At 44.4% G+C, this 16,133-nt stretch overlaps 2 protein-coding genes across 3 annotated transcripts in view; both read right to left on the reverse strand.

The window, feature by feature from the left end:
* VPS28 (VPS28 subunit of ESCRT-I) lies at positions 1–12,325 on the reverse strand. 2 transcript variants are annotated; one of them, XM_043965923.1, is made up of 9 exons: positions 11,991–12,325; positions 11,666–11,777; positions 11,420–11,457; positions 10,875–10,964; positions 9,230–9,335; positions 8,985–9,086; positions 3,000–3,053; positions 2,654–2,745; positions 1–2,446 (listed from the first exon to the last, which is right to left on the reverse strand). In XM_043965923.1, exons 4-9 carry the CDS (start codon positions 10,952–10,954, stop codon positions 2,329–2,331), a joined length of 552 nt encoding a protein of 183 aa, XP_043821858.1. In that variant the 5' UTR covers positions 10,955–10,964; positions 11,420–11,457; positions 11,666–11,777; positions 11,991–12,325; the 3' UTR covers positions 1–2,328. The 2 variants fall into 2 exon arrangements, with proteins under 2 accessions (XP_043821858.1, XP_043821853.1); XM_043965918.1 differs by having other exon boundaries at positions 11,666–11,694; positions 11,991–12,168.
* A 605-nt stretch (positions 12,326–12,930) lies between these two features.
* TONSL (tonsoku like, DNA repair protein) overlaps positions 12,931–16,133 on the reverse strand; it is a 39,411-nt gene continuing 36,208 nt past the window's right edge. Inside the window, 1 exon segment of the mRNA XM_043975424.1 lies at positions 12,931–13,903. Within this exon segment, the coding sequence (XP_043831359.1) occupies positions 13,710–13,903 (194 nt within the window). The 3' untranslated portion in view covers positions 12,931–13,709.

The following is a 16,133-nucleotide window of genomic DNA, read 5'->3' on the forward strand; positions in this document are numbered from 1 at the left end:
TTTTTAAAATCATGGCTAATGGGGCAATTTGTTTTGCTTGACTATGTATGTCTGTAACAGAGGTTTTGTTGTGCTTGCCGTCTCAACTGGGGAGTGGGAGAGAATCTGCATCAGAAAATAATTAATTTTTTTTCCTTTTTTTTCGTGGAGCAATGAGGGCTAAGTGACTTGCCCAGGGTCACACAGCTACTAAGTGTCAAGTGTCTGAGAATGGATTTGAACTCAGGTCCTCCTAAATCCAGGACCAATGCTTTATCCTCTGCACCACCTAGCTGCCCCAAAATAATTAATTTAAAAAAATGAATATGACTAAAAGCTTCTTGAGAGATGGACCCATGTGTTCATCTATTTTGTGTTCCCCATAGTACCTAGACTGTAGTAAATAAATGCTTGTTGACCTCTGAGAAAGGTCTGAGAGAAGAGGAAAAATGCAAGGAGAAAAGAATGGTAAAGAGGGATTAGAGGGTTTTTCTGAATTTTATCTGTTGGTGGCCATCTAGAGAGCAGATGAGGAAGGTGGTGTGGAGGTCAAAGTTCAACCAACTTTTACAGAGATCTAGTCTGTCATTGTGCCCATGTCCCATAGTAAGGCTAGGATTGGTCACTCTGAAAATGTTTAACATTTAAAAAATTAGTCTCATCTAGGTCTGGACTTAGTTTTTTCATTCCTTACTTAGTACTAGAAGAACCAGAATTTAAGAATATCTCAAAAGACCAGGCTGCATCGATTGACACATCTTATTTTATCCATAAGGTAAAAGAAATAACACCACATAATGAAAATTTTTATTTCAAAATAAAATTATAATAAAAAATTTTGTCAATTAATGAACCTGGTCCTTCTAGTGTTAATAATCTGGTGATCTCTGCCCTATTCACCTGTTCAGTCATCTAATGGGGTCAAAGTTTCTTGTGTGAAAGGCTCTTGTTCATTTCGAACTCGAGTACAAGGATAGTGGGCTAGTGCCCAACACTCATGAATCAAGAGTTGGAAAGAGATTTTAGGGGTCATCTAATCGATTATCCATCCAATGCACAGCTCCCTCCTAAAGTGGTCTAACCAATCTACCCTCTCTGATGGAGCAAATGCTCACAGCAAGAATGATCCTGTTCCCCTCTGGGAGTTGGAGTACATAGTAGCTTACGATCAAGGCCAACTGACCCTGGAAAACAGGAATCAGAGCTGCTAGAGCTGTTTATACTCACACAGGGAGGACTATAAATAGCCCTATATATTAACAGAGGGCAGAACCATGGGTAGAAAGTGGAAATTTAGGTTTAATGGGGATTACAGACTGGAGACAGATTTCCCTGGAAACGGAAGATCTCTGGGATTATCAGACTGGATACAGTGATTAATTTACATCAGCTAACATATATGCCTAAATTCTACTTTTGTGGAGGTAGGCTTGGAGTACCAAATGAACTACCCTCTAAGCCCCAGACAGGGCTGGATCCAAGAAGATCATGATAAAAAGACAAGTAACTGATGCTGTAACTGCTTTAGGGAAGTCGGGTTGACTTGGTTCAGCAGAACCTTCCATAGAAAAGGGTACAGAATTAAAGTCTCAAGGTGTCTAATGGGTATAAATTAAATTCCAGTGCATGGAAAGTAACATATAAAGGGGAGGGGAATAAGCATCTATATGGTGCTTACTATATGTGAGGAACTGGGCTGTGTTTTTTACAAATATTATCTTAGCTGATCTTCACAAAAACCCTGTGAGGTGGATGCTGATATTATTCACAATTTACAATGGAAGAAACTGAGGCTGAGAGAGGTTAAATAACTTGTTCAGGGGTCACACACCAAGAAGTGTCTGAGGCTGGATTTGAACTCAGCTTGACTCCAGATACAGGGCAGTTTTCATTCTGAGAAACCAGTGGGACAAGACAGGTTACTACCTGCTTAACTCCCCACACATTCCTCCCTCTTCCAAGGAACAGAGATTAAAATGATCAGGGGGAGAAGGGGGTTATGTGGACTTGGAAAGAAGGAAAGAGGAGGAGAAAGCATTCTCCAAAGAACCCAAGAGCCCCTGATGCCCTGCCTCATACACCATCTGTGAGCTAGAGTGATTGTGTTAATGCACCCTGGGTTACTAGGGCTGGGACCAGCCCAAGCAGAATGCTCTGGTGGGAATGAACCCCAGGTCACCACTTACAATCATTTCTTGAAGGGGTGAAGGAAAAGCATTCTCATGTAACCCTAAGCTGGGTCCCCTCCCAAGCCCTACCCCACAATTCAGTGACCCTAGCCCTATAAACCATGGTCCTGGTCCTGGGTCTCAAACTATACTGGAGTGGGACGGACCAAGAGCCCCGGCTTTAGGCATGCAGAAAGCGGTTGAAGGCGTTGTAGGCAGACTCCAGGTCAAACAGCATTTGTCGGACCTGAGAATCATCCAGCTCATCTGCAGCTGACATGCCACTCAAAGTCTGTAGCCTGTTGGAAGAAAGAAAAGTCACCATGGCTCAGAAACTGGACTCTCCCTCTGAACCTCGTAGCACTATGGATGTATTAAATACTACCCAGTTTTTCTGGCTCTTCAGGATACTTGGAGTCTCAGATTGACTATCCCACAGGCAGTCCTGTTTAGTCCTCTCTCCCAATGACCCACCTCTGCCAAGCCATTTCCCAGGGGACACTCACCACTGGCTGACTTTCTGTCGGCCCTCAAAGTCAGGAGGCAAATGGCTCATGCGGTTCATGGTCTCCATTAATTCTCGAAGATCAGGCTGGATCTGAAGGTAATACTATCTTAGATTCCAGAGAGGATCACCCTTCCTTACTCCCCACTTCCCTCCAACCACCTTTCCTGATATGTATAGCACCTGTCCTGCAGATATGTCTTTTCTGTTATGTAGTCAATGTTTTGTAGAAGAGGAAGTACCCCAGTGAGCCAGGCTCTCCCTGAAGAAGAACACTCCCTTCTAGCCTTTCACTCAGCTGGGAGACAGAAGCTGGATTTCTGAATGTCCCCTTACAGACATCTTACCTCATCCATCGCACGGATTTCTAGCCGTAGTTTATCCATCACAGTGATAAAGAGCTGGGGAGAGAACACAGACTTTAAGCACAGATCTTCCAGCCCTAACTCTGACACAGATTTGAGGGAGGGCAGAATTGTCTTCCCTAATATATATATATATATATTTTTGGCTGGGCAATGGGGGCTAAGTGACTTGCCCAGGGTCACACAGCTAGTGAGTGTCAAGTGTCTGAGGCCGGATTTGAACTCAGGTACTCCTGAATCCAGGGCTGGTGCTTTATCCACTGCACCACCTAGCTACCCCCTATCTTCCCTAATATTAAAAACAAACATCTTGTTTCCTTCAAAAGTACATTTGGGGGGCAGCTAGGTGGCACAGTGGATAAAGCACTGGCCTTGGATTCAGGAGGACCTGAGTTCAAATCCAGCCTCAGACACTTAACACTCACTAGCTGTGTGACCCTGGGCAAGTCACTTAACCCTCATTGCCTCTCCAAAAAAAAAAAAAGTTATTATTAAAAGTACACTGGGGGCAGCTAGGTGGCGCAGTGGATAGAGCACAGGCCCTAGAGTCAGGAGGACCTGAGTTCAAATCCTGCCCCAGACACCTAACACTTACTAGCTGTGTGACCCTGGGCAAGTCACTTAACCCCAACTGCCTCACCAAAAAAAAAAAAAAAAAAGTACATTGGTGGGGGGGGGGCAGCTAGATGGCACAGTGGTTAAAGCACCAGCCCTGGATTCAGGAGTACCTGAGTTCAAATCTGGCCTCAGACACTTGACACTTACTAGCTGTGTGACCCTGGGCAAGTCACTTAACCCCCATTGCCTGCAAAAATTAAAAAAAAAAAAAAAAGAAAAGTACATTTGGGGGGGCAGCTAGATGGCGCAGTGGTTAAAGCACCGGCCCTGGATTTAGGAGTACCTGAGTTCAAATCCGGCCTCAGACACTTGACACTTACTAGCTGTGTGACTCTGGGCAAGTCACTTAACCCCCATTGCCTGCAAAAAAAGACCAAAAACCAAAACAAAACAAAAAAAAGTACATTTGGACTTTGTCATCTATTAGTTTAAGTCTTTTTTTCCCCAACCTGTTTACATTTTCAGTCAATTCTACCTTTTGGCAGGCACCTAAACATGTTTCTTCCAAGTTTCAAGGGATGACACCTTGTTATAGATTTAAAATGGTTTCTCTGCACCCCTTTCATAAGCAGAAGCCTTGATTTGATCCCCTGTGTTTTTCCAGATCAGTGTCCTTGTCTTGTTAGTGTGTCCTTCTGGGGCACCTGGTGCCCTTCTTGGGGTACTATGCTAGGTCCTGTGAAGTACAAGGACAGCAAGACTTGAAATTTGGAAGAAACCTTAGAGATGACCTAGTTCAACCTTTCTTGTTTTAGATGCTGGGAAACTATGGCCTAAAATGCTAGAATAAGTTGACCAAGGTTATATTACAAGGAGTTATTTGGCAAAGCAAAGATTAGAACTAAAAGGCCCCTGACTTTCAATTTAGTGCTATTTCTTATAGGCAGGGACATGCCAAGCTTCCGCATCTACCATTTTTCTGCTCAATGGTTTGCACGAGGCAAAGAAATTTTGTTTTATTTCCACATCCCAAATGCTGCTCAGTTCTCTGCAGAGCCATCTGGCCATACCTACACATTCAGCTGTTGTCTTGGAGAGCTCACCAGTGATTCCTGGGCTCCTTTTCTTGCTTTGTGACTAATGGTTGAGGCCATTACCTAATAAATATTGACTGTCCCCAAAATATAGCCTGGCTGCATTCCATAAAGTTCACTTCATTTCCAAATAAGCTGTTTGGAAACTAGATTGCATTTCCCTACAGAAACAATGTCATGGACTACATTGCGGCTGTACTTTTTGTTGAGGCATTTCTTTTTCCAGTCATGTCTGATTCCTTGTGACCTCACTTGGGGTTTTCTTGGCAAAGATCCTGGAGTGGTTTGCCATTTCCTTCTTCAGCTCATTTTATAGATGAAGAAACTGAGGCAAACAGGGTGAAGTAACTGGTGAGGAAGGGCCTAAGAACTCACCTCATTCCAACCCATCCAGATCATACTTCTTCCTATGCCACCCACCCAGCTTGAGCTGCTTCCTAACAAGCTGTACAGCACATGCCCCATTCTACTTTCACAACATTGCTTACGTGTCCCATTTATGGTACATATACCATCATTGCCCTGATAGGTCTTTCTGCCTCTATAATCCCTGCATTAACCTGTCTTTCATGTGCTGCTAGGCTAACTGTCGTTATGAAGAGATTAAGTCATGTCAGCCTTTGATCAAAACTCTCCAGGGACTTCTGAATACCTATCTTTGTAGTATAGTTCTAACTCTCTAATAATCTCTTGGCCATCTAGCTCAATCCCATTTTATAAATGATGAAACTGAGGCCTGGTGAGATCAAATAACCTGCCCAAGATAACTTGGGTAGTAAAGGCAGAGCTGGAATTTCAACTCAAGGGTTAAATAATCTGCCCAGAGTCACAAAGCTAGTTGGCTAGTTGGGGTCTGAGGCCTAATCTGATCCTAGTTTTTCCTAACTCCAGGCATGCTTTGTCCACAGCACTCTCTCGATGCCAGTTTTTTTTTGTGCAAGGTCAGTAAGCCTTAGTGATATGATCTGGCAGCCAAAACAGTGCAAAGACTAAGCCCCCCAAGATGTGGAGGGCAGAGTCCCCCCGCTCTGCTGGGATCAGAAGGTATCTTCAGCACTTTGCTCAGTGCTAGATGCCCCATTTGAGAAGGACACTGATTGGCTGTTCTTCCAAAGGAAGGCCTCCAGGATAAGGATGGGCCTTGATGGGAATGGTTGTCCTGTGGAGGAGACAACTTAGTAAGGAAATGATAGCTGTCTTCCAACTTGTGAAGGAAGCAGGATTTGTACTACTTGCTCTTAGAGAGGTACTCTGTGAACAGTGTGTAGGAGTAGCAAAGAGTTGAAGTTAGGCTTGAGGTAAGAAAAACTTAATAACAATGAGAGCTGTACAAAATGACATGGCTGCTTCAGAAGGGAATGAGTTCTCCCTCACTCAAGAACTGTCCTGAGGTCTTTGAAATCTGCTTTCTCCAAATCCAGTAGGGGCTTAGGTGGTCTCCTGGGGCTTTTGTAGCTACTGTGACCCCAGACAGTTCACCTAAGCACCTGGGGCTTTAATGGCCTGCTGGCTTGAATGATAAAATGAATGGTCTTTTGGCTTGGGAAGGCCAGGCGTAGGGGAATAAGGTAGTTCTATACTATTTTTTTTAGTGAGGCAATTGGGGTTAAGTGACTTGCCCAGGGTCACACAGCTAGTAAGTGTTAAGTGTCTGAGGCCGGATTTGAACTCAGGTACTCCTGACTCCAAGGCCGGTACTCTATCCACTGCACCACCTAGCTGCCCCTATTTCTATACTATTTTAAAACTTCAATTTTTGATGTAGTTTTAATTGGATATTACGGTTAATGAATACAACCACTTCTCACTTAAGTGGACAGATTCTGCAGACTTCCCACTCCCCACTTGAGGCTCTCTGTGGCTCAGCCCCTTCCAAAGCCAGAGCAGCTTTAGCTTTAGTGACTGGGGTCCCTGTAACAAAACCAAACTGAGAACTGTCTATCTATTGTATTTAAAACAACAACCACCTGAACTTGCTGGACTAAGCCAAATTCAGGCTTAGCTCATAATACAACACATCAGACTCTTGCTTTCCTCTTTTTTTTTTCCTAAGGTGAAGTAGCCACCTCTTTCCAAGGAATTGGTCTTTCTACCTTTTGAAGAATGAAGTAGGGGGTGAAGCTAGGTGGCACAGTGGATAAAGCACTGGCCTTGGATTCAGGAGGACCTGAGTTCAAATCTGGTCTCAGACACTTGACACTTACTAGCTGTGTGACCCTGCGTAAGTCACAAAACCCCCATTGCCCCGAAAAAAGAAAAAAAAAAAGAATGAAGTAATCATTAAGGAAAACTGAGAAATTAGCTGCTCTGCTTTGGGCAAAAAGAAGTCCAACAGATATCTATACATTAAGCCCTGCTTATGATGTCATGATTGTCATGCTTATGATGTTTCCTAAACTCCTCATCTTCCTTCTTTCTCTATCTTTGACTGACAGGACTGCTTCTGTTTCTATTCCACTAATCTTCACCCAAATGCTCCACTCAACTTTCTCCTTGGATTTCTGGATCTCCTCCCAAGAATTTTTCATCATTTGCAATATTATTCAGTAGTTAGTCCCACCCACTTTTTACTATACCTTAGTTTCTTCTGAATAAAGTATACTCTTCTAAAACATTATTCTTAGCCTTGAGTCTCATCTAGTCACGTCTCAGTGATCCCTGTGTGGCTAAACTGATTTCCTTCCATCACTATCTCTAGGACTCCTTCCTTGGGAATCCATACTTTGAGCCTCTGTAAACAGATATGAGGCCACGGGTTTTATTCCTGGCTCCTTTCTTGGAATGTCTCTCTTGAATCTGAAGCAGTACTCCTACTTGCTATTCTTCTTTCTACACTGCAGTCATTCTCTTGGGTCTCTAGTTGGTGGATATATAGAGAAAGTTTTTTACCTCCCCCTTTCCTTTACAAGACACCAAGCAAGAATATTCTTATCAGCCCTAGTTAGGTCCACTCTATTCCTGGCCAAGAGCCTGTTATTCCTATTTTTGTCCAGAAATCCAAATCCCACTTTCAGACACCATCTTCTTAAATAATGTTTACTTCTTAAATGTGCCCTTTTTCCTTCCCATTTATCAGCTATTGCAATGGAAAATAAAATGTCCTCAGTTTCTTGCATAAGACCATAAGACCTTAGTTATATTTTGACAAGTCTTTTTTTTTTTTTTAAGTGAGGCAATTGGGGTTAAGTGACTTGCCCAGGGTCACAGAGCTAGTAAGAGTCAAGTGTCTGAGGCTGGATTTGAACTCAGGTCCTCCTGAACCCAGGGCCGGTGCTTTATCCACTGCGCTGCCTAGCTGCCCCTTGATGAATCTTAAAAGGTTCTCTTGTCATGTCTTGGACACAAAAGATTTTTGAGTTTTGTAATCAAGTAAACAAATGGCTTTCACAATACCTCTCATTCTTGGATCCTTACTGGAATATCTCTTACCTGGCAACATGCTTGGGTCCAATTATCATTCCTTAAAGGAAAAAACAGCTGCTTCCTCCTTAGAAGATCCAGTTTCTTCTCTTTTAGAGAAGTTTTATATCTGTTACTTAGATGTAAATGGTCCTTCTTCCCTTTTTCTTCTGTGTCATGGTCTTCTACCCATCACTTTCCCTCTTCAGATTCCCTTTAGTTTTCATATTGAAATCTTCTATTTTTTTTTTTTTAGTGAGGCAATTGGGGTTAAGTGACTTGCCCAGGGTCACACAGCTAGTAAGTGTTTTTTGCTTTTTAGTGGTTTTTGTTTGGTCGGGCAATGAGGGTTAAGTGACTTGCCCAGGGTCACACAGCTAGTGTCAAGTGTCTGAGCTAAATTTGAACTCAGGTCCTCCTGAATCCAAGGCCAGTGCTTTATCCACTGAGCCACCTAGCTGCCCCAGCTAGTAAGTGTTAAGTGTCTGAGGCCAGATTTGAACTCAGGTACTCCTTACTCCAGGGCCGGTGCTCTATCCACTGCGCCACCTAGCTGGCTCTCCCCTCCTCCCTTTTTTTTTTTTTTAAGGAAATCCTTCTATTTTTAAAGAACACTTCCTTCTCCATGCTAATAGCCTGAAGAATGGAGAAGAGCTCTTCTAGTTTTTTCATTTTCTCTTTGAGAAGAAAGACCAATCTGTATTTTGAACAGAGCTCACTTGGCCACGGTAGAAATATAGGTGTTGCATACTCTATGCAAAGCACTGAAAAATTCTTACTGCTCTCTATAGTAACCGAAAATTAGAACTCCCATTAGTCCTAAAGTACAATTCCTTTTGTCTCACTCTGATGTTGGGACATAAATGGGACTGAGGAGATAAGTACAGAGTGATCTTTCTGAATATGTAGCACTTACTGAGACAATGTCAGCAATGCATCGGTTGAGGTTGCCCTTGTCATCCTTGATAGTGATTGGCCGGTCCTCCTTGATCCTCTCCATTGCTAGTGGGCAATCAAGCTGCCAGGGGAGTAAGGAGATGTGAAGTTATATAATATACCTGAAGATAACCCTACTAATAAGGGGGAGGGATATCTATCCACCTGGAAAGATCAGAGTAGGGGCAAAAGGTCAAAGCACCCTGGGGCACTCTTTCAACTTACACGGAACTTTCGGCAGAACTCATCAATGGAACTGATTTCTGAGCCTTGAACCTGCTTGAAGGCGGCTTTGTATTGGACAAGAAGTCGGGAACAGGCTGCTGTGTACCTGTGGAGAAGTAAGCCTCAGCAGGGGCCATGACCTAAACCTTCAGCTAAGACAAAGACATATATCTGGCTCTCTAGGATAGGAGTCCAAGCCAGGCTAGAGAAGGGTTTGGGTCTTAAAGATCAAGTAGGAACCTAGAACTCTGGGAGATTAATTTAAGCAAAAAAGAACTTATGCCAAGGGAAGGTCTGGGGCAAGCGAAAGAAATGCCTGGTTCATGGATGAAATGAACCTTAGCAATCATCTAGTCTAACCCCCTCATATCACAACACAAAGGAGAAAGCTAAGCCTTAGACAAGCGATTTACCCAAGGTTACATAGTACCAAATAGTAGGTAGCAGGGCCAGGATTCAAACCTAGATTTCACACCTTTATGTCTCTAATGCCTGTACTTCCTTACTAAACCCATAAGCACTTTCATATTCTCACATACTGCTTTTCAATGTCATTATTTATGTGGTAGGAAGAAAATTAGATTTAGTCATAAAATTTCTGTTCAAATTCTGACTTTACTACTTAACTTTATGATCCTCAACAAGTTGTTTAACTCTGGGCCTCAGTCTCCTCATCTATAATATGGGATCAAAAGAATTGTACTATCTATTTCATAGAACTGTTGTGAAGATCAAATGCAATAAAGGATGTAAAGTGTTTTACCCACCAAGAAGCAGTCTATAAATGCCAGCCACAAGGCTTACAGGTCTTAAGTGACAGAGCTGGAATTTGAACCTAGAACCTCCAAATTCAATAATGTCTCCTCTGTATTTTCTTCAATACGGGCTAGCAATAAGGCTATCCTTGTAATAGAAGCTCAAAAGTCACATTAACTTGGAAACCTAGAGTTGGAAGGAAATTTAAAGAACACTGACATGAGTGTTAGGAGCTTGGAGCTCTCAGCTCTATTCCTTGTTCTGTCACTGACTTGGTATCTGACTTTGGCCAGGCCCTTTCTGGGTCTTAGTTCCCCACATCTACAACAATGAGGAAGATTGGACTAAGTGACCACTAAGGTCCTTTTTGTTCCTAAATGTTTTAGAATTCTATGAATCTGGGACAGCTAGGTGGTGCAGTGGATAGAGCACCGGCCCTGGGTTCAGGAGGCCCTGAATTCAAATCCGACCCCAGACACTTAATACTTACTAGCTGTGTGACCCTGGGCAAGTCACTTAACCCCAACTGTCTCAGCCAAAAAAAAAAAAAAAAAAAGGACGAATTCTATGAATCCAGTAGAAACAAATGAATGAAAATAAAAGTGCACAAGTTTTGGAATTTGTTTGGAAAATCAGACTCCAACCCTGGGATAGTTTGGAGTTAGAGTTTCCATAGCTTGGTGATTCTTTCTATTAGATGCTTCCTAGATCTACCTTCTGTCTTTATACAAAGAGACAGGTGGTAATGGAGAGTAGAAGCCAGGTGTTCTATCACAGAACTTCAGAGCATCCAGAAAACCAGAAAGAATACCTAGAAACCAAGTTGGATGTCAAGAGCGTGTTTCTTCCTTCCCTCCCCTCTCCAGTCTCTGTTCTTAAGGACACTCACTCATTAGGGGTGACACAGTCCTTTATGTACGCCTTCTCCAGGGCTTGCATCGTCTTCACCACAGCAAATAACTCTGCCATGTTGTCATACCTGAGGGCATGGGCCTGGTTAGTCAAGCTGGAAGTTCCCAGGTAAAGCATGTACCCCAACCATCTCCTAGGGGCATCCATGGCTCCAGCCAGCCTGCACTCACTGTCCTCTATGAGCTACCCTTAACAGCAATGCTGAAGCCATGTAAGTCAGGAACGTTCATAGACCATGGAGTAATGGCAAGTACAGAAGGGGGTACGGTCAGGGGATGGGTGACTTTCCGGACATTTCAATACTACCCAACTCAGCTGTTAGAGCCAGGTCTACTACATACCTAACCAGCCATTGTCTACCCATGGCCTCAAGGCTGTACCAGAACATGACCTCCAATAATGAACGAGGAGGTGACCAACAGCAGGGAAGGCTGTAGTGTGCAGGCCTGCCAAACCCCTGGAACCCTCCAGACCCCCACCCTCATTCACAGAGGGAAAAAGGCCCTCTCCTTTGGGACTCACTTCTCCCTTTCCCGGGCATTCTTGTACAGCTTTACTTCCTGCAAGAGAGAAGAGAGAGCCTTTCTCAGGTTCGGTGTGTGCGAGGGGCAAGCCCAGGGCCCCATCAACCAGGCCTTCGGGGAAATAAGAGAATCGAAGGAGATAAGAGGAATCGCTCTCAGGCTTTTTCATCTCTTCCTCCCAAAAGAAGGGGATGATGGCACAGGGGAGAAGAGGAAGGGGAAGGCCGGAGTCCCACTCACTCACCTCGTACAGCTCCGGCTTATTCCCAGGGGCTGAAAACAAAGAAACAGACACTAGATCCGATCCAGCGCGGAGCAGGTGCCGGGTCTTCCCCGCGCTCAGGAGGCAGGTGCTCCTTAAATACATTAATACCAGCCTCGGGTTCGTAGTCCTTCGTAGCCTTCCCTCCAGCTTCGGGGCCGACCCCCCGCCCCCTCCTTAGGCCTGGGCTCCTGGCGCCCCCTGCAGGGAGTGCCCGTGCTTTCTTCCTATTCCCCCCAGCCTTTCTCGGAGGGCTCCCCGGCCAGTCCCTGGCGTTAGAGGGGCAAGGCGGGGAGGGGACACTCACCTCCCATCCCGGGGGTGGCTGGGATCCCGTGAAACATGCTCGACGTCGGCTCCCGGGCCCTCGTCTGCGGTCACGAAGCTGAAACCGGGCGGGGCGGGGCGGGGGAGACCTGCGACTGCCGCCAGGCCTTCCCTTCGGAGAGAGCTTAGGGGCGGCCGAGACCCTAGTTCCCGGGGCCCGCCTCGGGGAGGGGGGGGGGCTGTCGGTCTCCCGCTGGGATCTATTCCCGATATCCGGCGATCGGTTTTCCCAGGGCTGCTCGATCTTTCGATCCAATATGGCGCCACCCCGGGATCTCTAAGACGATCGATATTTCGGCGCTCGTCCGCGTACGCAGGGTATCCTGCGCTTGCGCAGATCCTTGAGCCGCTGGGGCAAGAAAAGCCTCGCAAGCCCCGCCCCACGAACAGATCTGCGGTATCCTGGGCTTAATTTAGTACAGCAACCTGAGTAAGGGTCCTAAATCTGGGACTAGGCTGGCAGAGACCAGTGGCGTTAACAGCTCTCTGGAGTCCATTGTTTTTGTTTCCAAGCACGGATCTGAGTGAACCCAGGTCCTGTAACTGGCTTTCCATCTCCCCATTAATTCTGGTCTAATTCTACAGGGCAGGGCGTTAGTTTCCTCCATAATACTCCATCCCTGGCCCCGACCGTCACGCCCACAGTAAATGAAACAGGAAAGCCGGCCTTTTTATTGATTCAGAGTAAACCGAGACTAGGGGCAAATGTCTTCCAGCACTATTTTTAATCTCTTCAAAACCATTTCAAAAGAGAAACATGAGCCGAATAACAGCTGTCTTTCTGTGGAGTCAGGGAATGCAAGTTTAACTTTGGTCGAGGAGATAAATGGTGCAGAAAACAAGAGAAAGGTGAAGATACGGTTTTGTTGTTATATCTTAATGGTTATTGTGTGATGAAACATAAGGAGTCATCTGTGAAGAGCTGGAGACTGAAGTGAATACGGTGAGAAGATGAAGAGAACTCTTCTTTATTCAATTTTTGGAATCTTTCTTGTGCAAAGAGGATTCTTGCCCAAAGCCTGGCAACTGTGTTCTCAGAAGTTGTCATACCTGGTTTCTATGAGGGCTGAGGTGACTGTTGATTTTTATAACTAAAATATGTAAACAACTGTCTTATTAATTTCATTGTTAGCAAATAACATTGTAACTAATATTTACTAAAACCTAGATCAAGGAATTTGATATATAAAGAAATTAGTACCCACTAGTGAGAAAGGTTTCTCAAGTGTATTAAAGATTTGGTGAACTGGGGTGGACTCTGGGGTTAAATGGATTGAGATGTTGAAATTTTATTATTGAGAAAATATACAAACCACTGAATTACCCTAGAGCCCAGAATGGGATTAAATATGGGAATAAGTCAAGCAGCAGGCTCTTGAACGGCCATTTCCCTAATCCTATAAACTGCTTGGGCAATTTAAATTTTCCTATCCCTCTCCTAGGTGACCAGAGATTTGGGTCCTAGAAATACAACAGTTCCCCAACGGGCCTTCACTGTGGCTCCTTCAAACAAGGCAGTGAGGTGGGGAAAGGAAATGAACAGCTGAAACAGGGATCAGCATGGGGGTGATGTAGATAAATAAAACAAGAAGCAGTGATTTATTGAGGATTTTAAAAGTCTAAAGCCATGGGAGGCTTATTGGATCTGGTACGGTACATAAATGGAAGTAGAGGAAAGAAAAAGAAGGGATGCTGCTGCTCAATGGCATCCAAAGAAAAGTTTGTGGTGGTGGGTAAGTACGAAGGAGGCAGGACTCCGCTTTCGAGCTAACTGCTGGCCTAGGTCCTGCTGGTCAGCAAGTTTCAGTTTGCTGGAGCACAGCTGTAACTCCCGAAGGTGTGAGATGATTTTCCCCCATGTGCAGCTACCCAAGGGCCCTTCAATGGCACATCCTATAAAGAAGGAAAGATACAGGAAAGGTGTTGTGTAGAGTAAATCCAAGACGCTAACATGTATGAGTCTATAGAATAAGAAGTCCAGGTACCATATGATTAAACAGAAATAGAAGTTCATAATATTGTTTCCCATGGCCCCAGTGTTCCCTGTATTCTATAAAATGACCACACAGCTGAAGAGCTGAAAAGGAACTTGGGAGTCATTTAGTTTAACCCTCTCATTTCATAGATGAGGAAACAGGTCCAGACATCCTCCTTGCTCTAAATCCTATGATATTCTGTGACCTATGGCATTTAACCTGTTTCCTCAACTGTGAAGTGAGGGTATCATCTCCATCTGCTCTGTACCCAAAAGGAGGGGTGGGAGGACGAAGTGACCATATGAATCACTCTAGAAATGTAAATGACTGCTATTAGCTCTGGTAATGGACTCAGGTGGTTAAAGCTCAGTGTTAATGAGGCCAATGAAGGATTTCCCCAGAGAGCAGTTAGCTTTGAGGAAAAGCAGCAGAAAAAGCAGTGAAAGGAGCACTGGACTTGAATCAAGAGACTCTTGGGTTTGAGTTCCACATCATGTGCCTGCTTAACCTCCAAAAGCCTGTTATTTCATCAGAAACACTGGGATACTACTACGTGCATTGCCTACCTCATAGCCCTCTGGTGGGGGAAAGTGTTTCTAACTGTAAAATGTTAATACCCCTGGCCAGGGTCCTGGGCACTAGACCTTTGCCAATGATCTCACAGATGCCCTTGTTCATGGGGAAGAGAGAGAATGCACATAGATGGCTCAAAGTCAAGACCATCTCTGTGTCTGGAAAGAAAAGCAGGTATCTTAGTTGGAGTGGTTTAAACCAACACCTATTAGTCCTGCTAAGGAAGGAGTGGATGCTGAATACCACTGCGAGTCAGTTTCCTAAGAAAGCCCAGAGTAGAGAGGCTAATAAATATTAGTTAAAAAAACTAAAACAAAAAGCAGGGCTGGCCTTCTTTACAGCATGGAGTTTAGAAGATCATATTAGACTTGGAAGGGCCCTTAGAGGACATCTAGTCCAACCCTGTCATTTTACAGATGAGTAAACTGAGGTCCAGAGGTTAAATGATTTGCCCAAGGGTCACACATTGTAAATATATCCAATGCAATATCTAGTCCCCATTGCAATGTGAAGGGGTGCCTAGAAAGTCCACTGACCTAAAGATTAATGCCTTTGTATTAATAGAGAGAAATTGAAAGTTTAGAAGTGCTCTCCTTCCAATATTCCTGAAAGGTATCTAGTGCAAGGATTATGATCCCTGCTTCACAAATGAGGACACTGAATGAGAAAGGGGCTTTAACTAATAACTGGTAGATCCAGAACTCTAACCCAGAAAAAAAGTTCTTATTTCAACTTGTGCTTTTTCCACTACATCACATCATCTAAAGCACTGGATGTGTCTGGCTAAAATACAAATTGGGCTGAAATAATAGCCACCAAATTCGTCATTAAAACAAAATACAAGGTAGGGGGGCAGCTAGGGGGTGTAGTGGATAAACCACCGCCCTGATTCAGGAGTAACCTGAGTTCAAATCCAGCCTCAGATGCTTGACACTTACTAGCTCTGTGACCCTGGGCAAGTCACTTAACCCTCATTGCGTCACAAAACAAACAAACAAAAATACAGGGGGGGCAACTGGGGTGGTGCAGTGGATAAAGCACCGGCCCTGGATTCAGGAAGACCTGAGTTCAAATCTGGCCTCAGACACTTGACACTTACTAGCTGTGTCACCTTGGGCAAGTCACTTAACCCTCATTGCCCTGCCCAAAACAAAAACACAACCAAAAAAAAAAACCCAAAACCCAACCCAACCCAACCACAAATACAAATGAATCTACTTGAGAGAGCCACTTTGATATAAATTGTGCGTTGAGTGAGCTATCAGGGGAGGGAGAATCCAAGTCAGGAGGATTATCCAAAATGGAGAGACTGGGGTGAGGGCCTGGGAAAAAGAGAAGCCTAAGCAGCCAAGGGACCATATGAGCAGCACCCCAGTGGGGGCAGTGCTACAGAAAGAGACATTACAATTTTTCAAAGAACTGAAAGCTCAGCAAGCAAGGCCTGCTTTGGACAGAACATGTGTGGTGAAAGGACTAAAAGCCTACTTATTGGCTCTGCATGGCAGTTGGTATTTCTGTTACTTCAGGGGTAACATGAATTTCCTACTCTATTTGGATTCATAGTATAGTAGTAG

This window comes from Dromiciops gliroides, chromosome 1 (assembly GCF_019393635.1).
Source record: "Dromiciops gliroides isolate mDroGli1 chromosome 1, mDroGli1.pri, whole genome shotgun sequence".
NCBI lineage: Eukaryota > Metazoa > Chordata > Mammalia > Microbiotheria > Microbiotheriidae > Dromiciops > Dromiciops gliroides.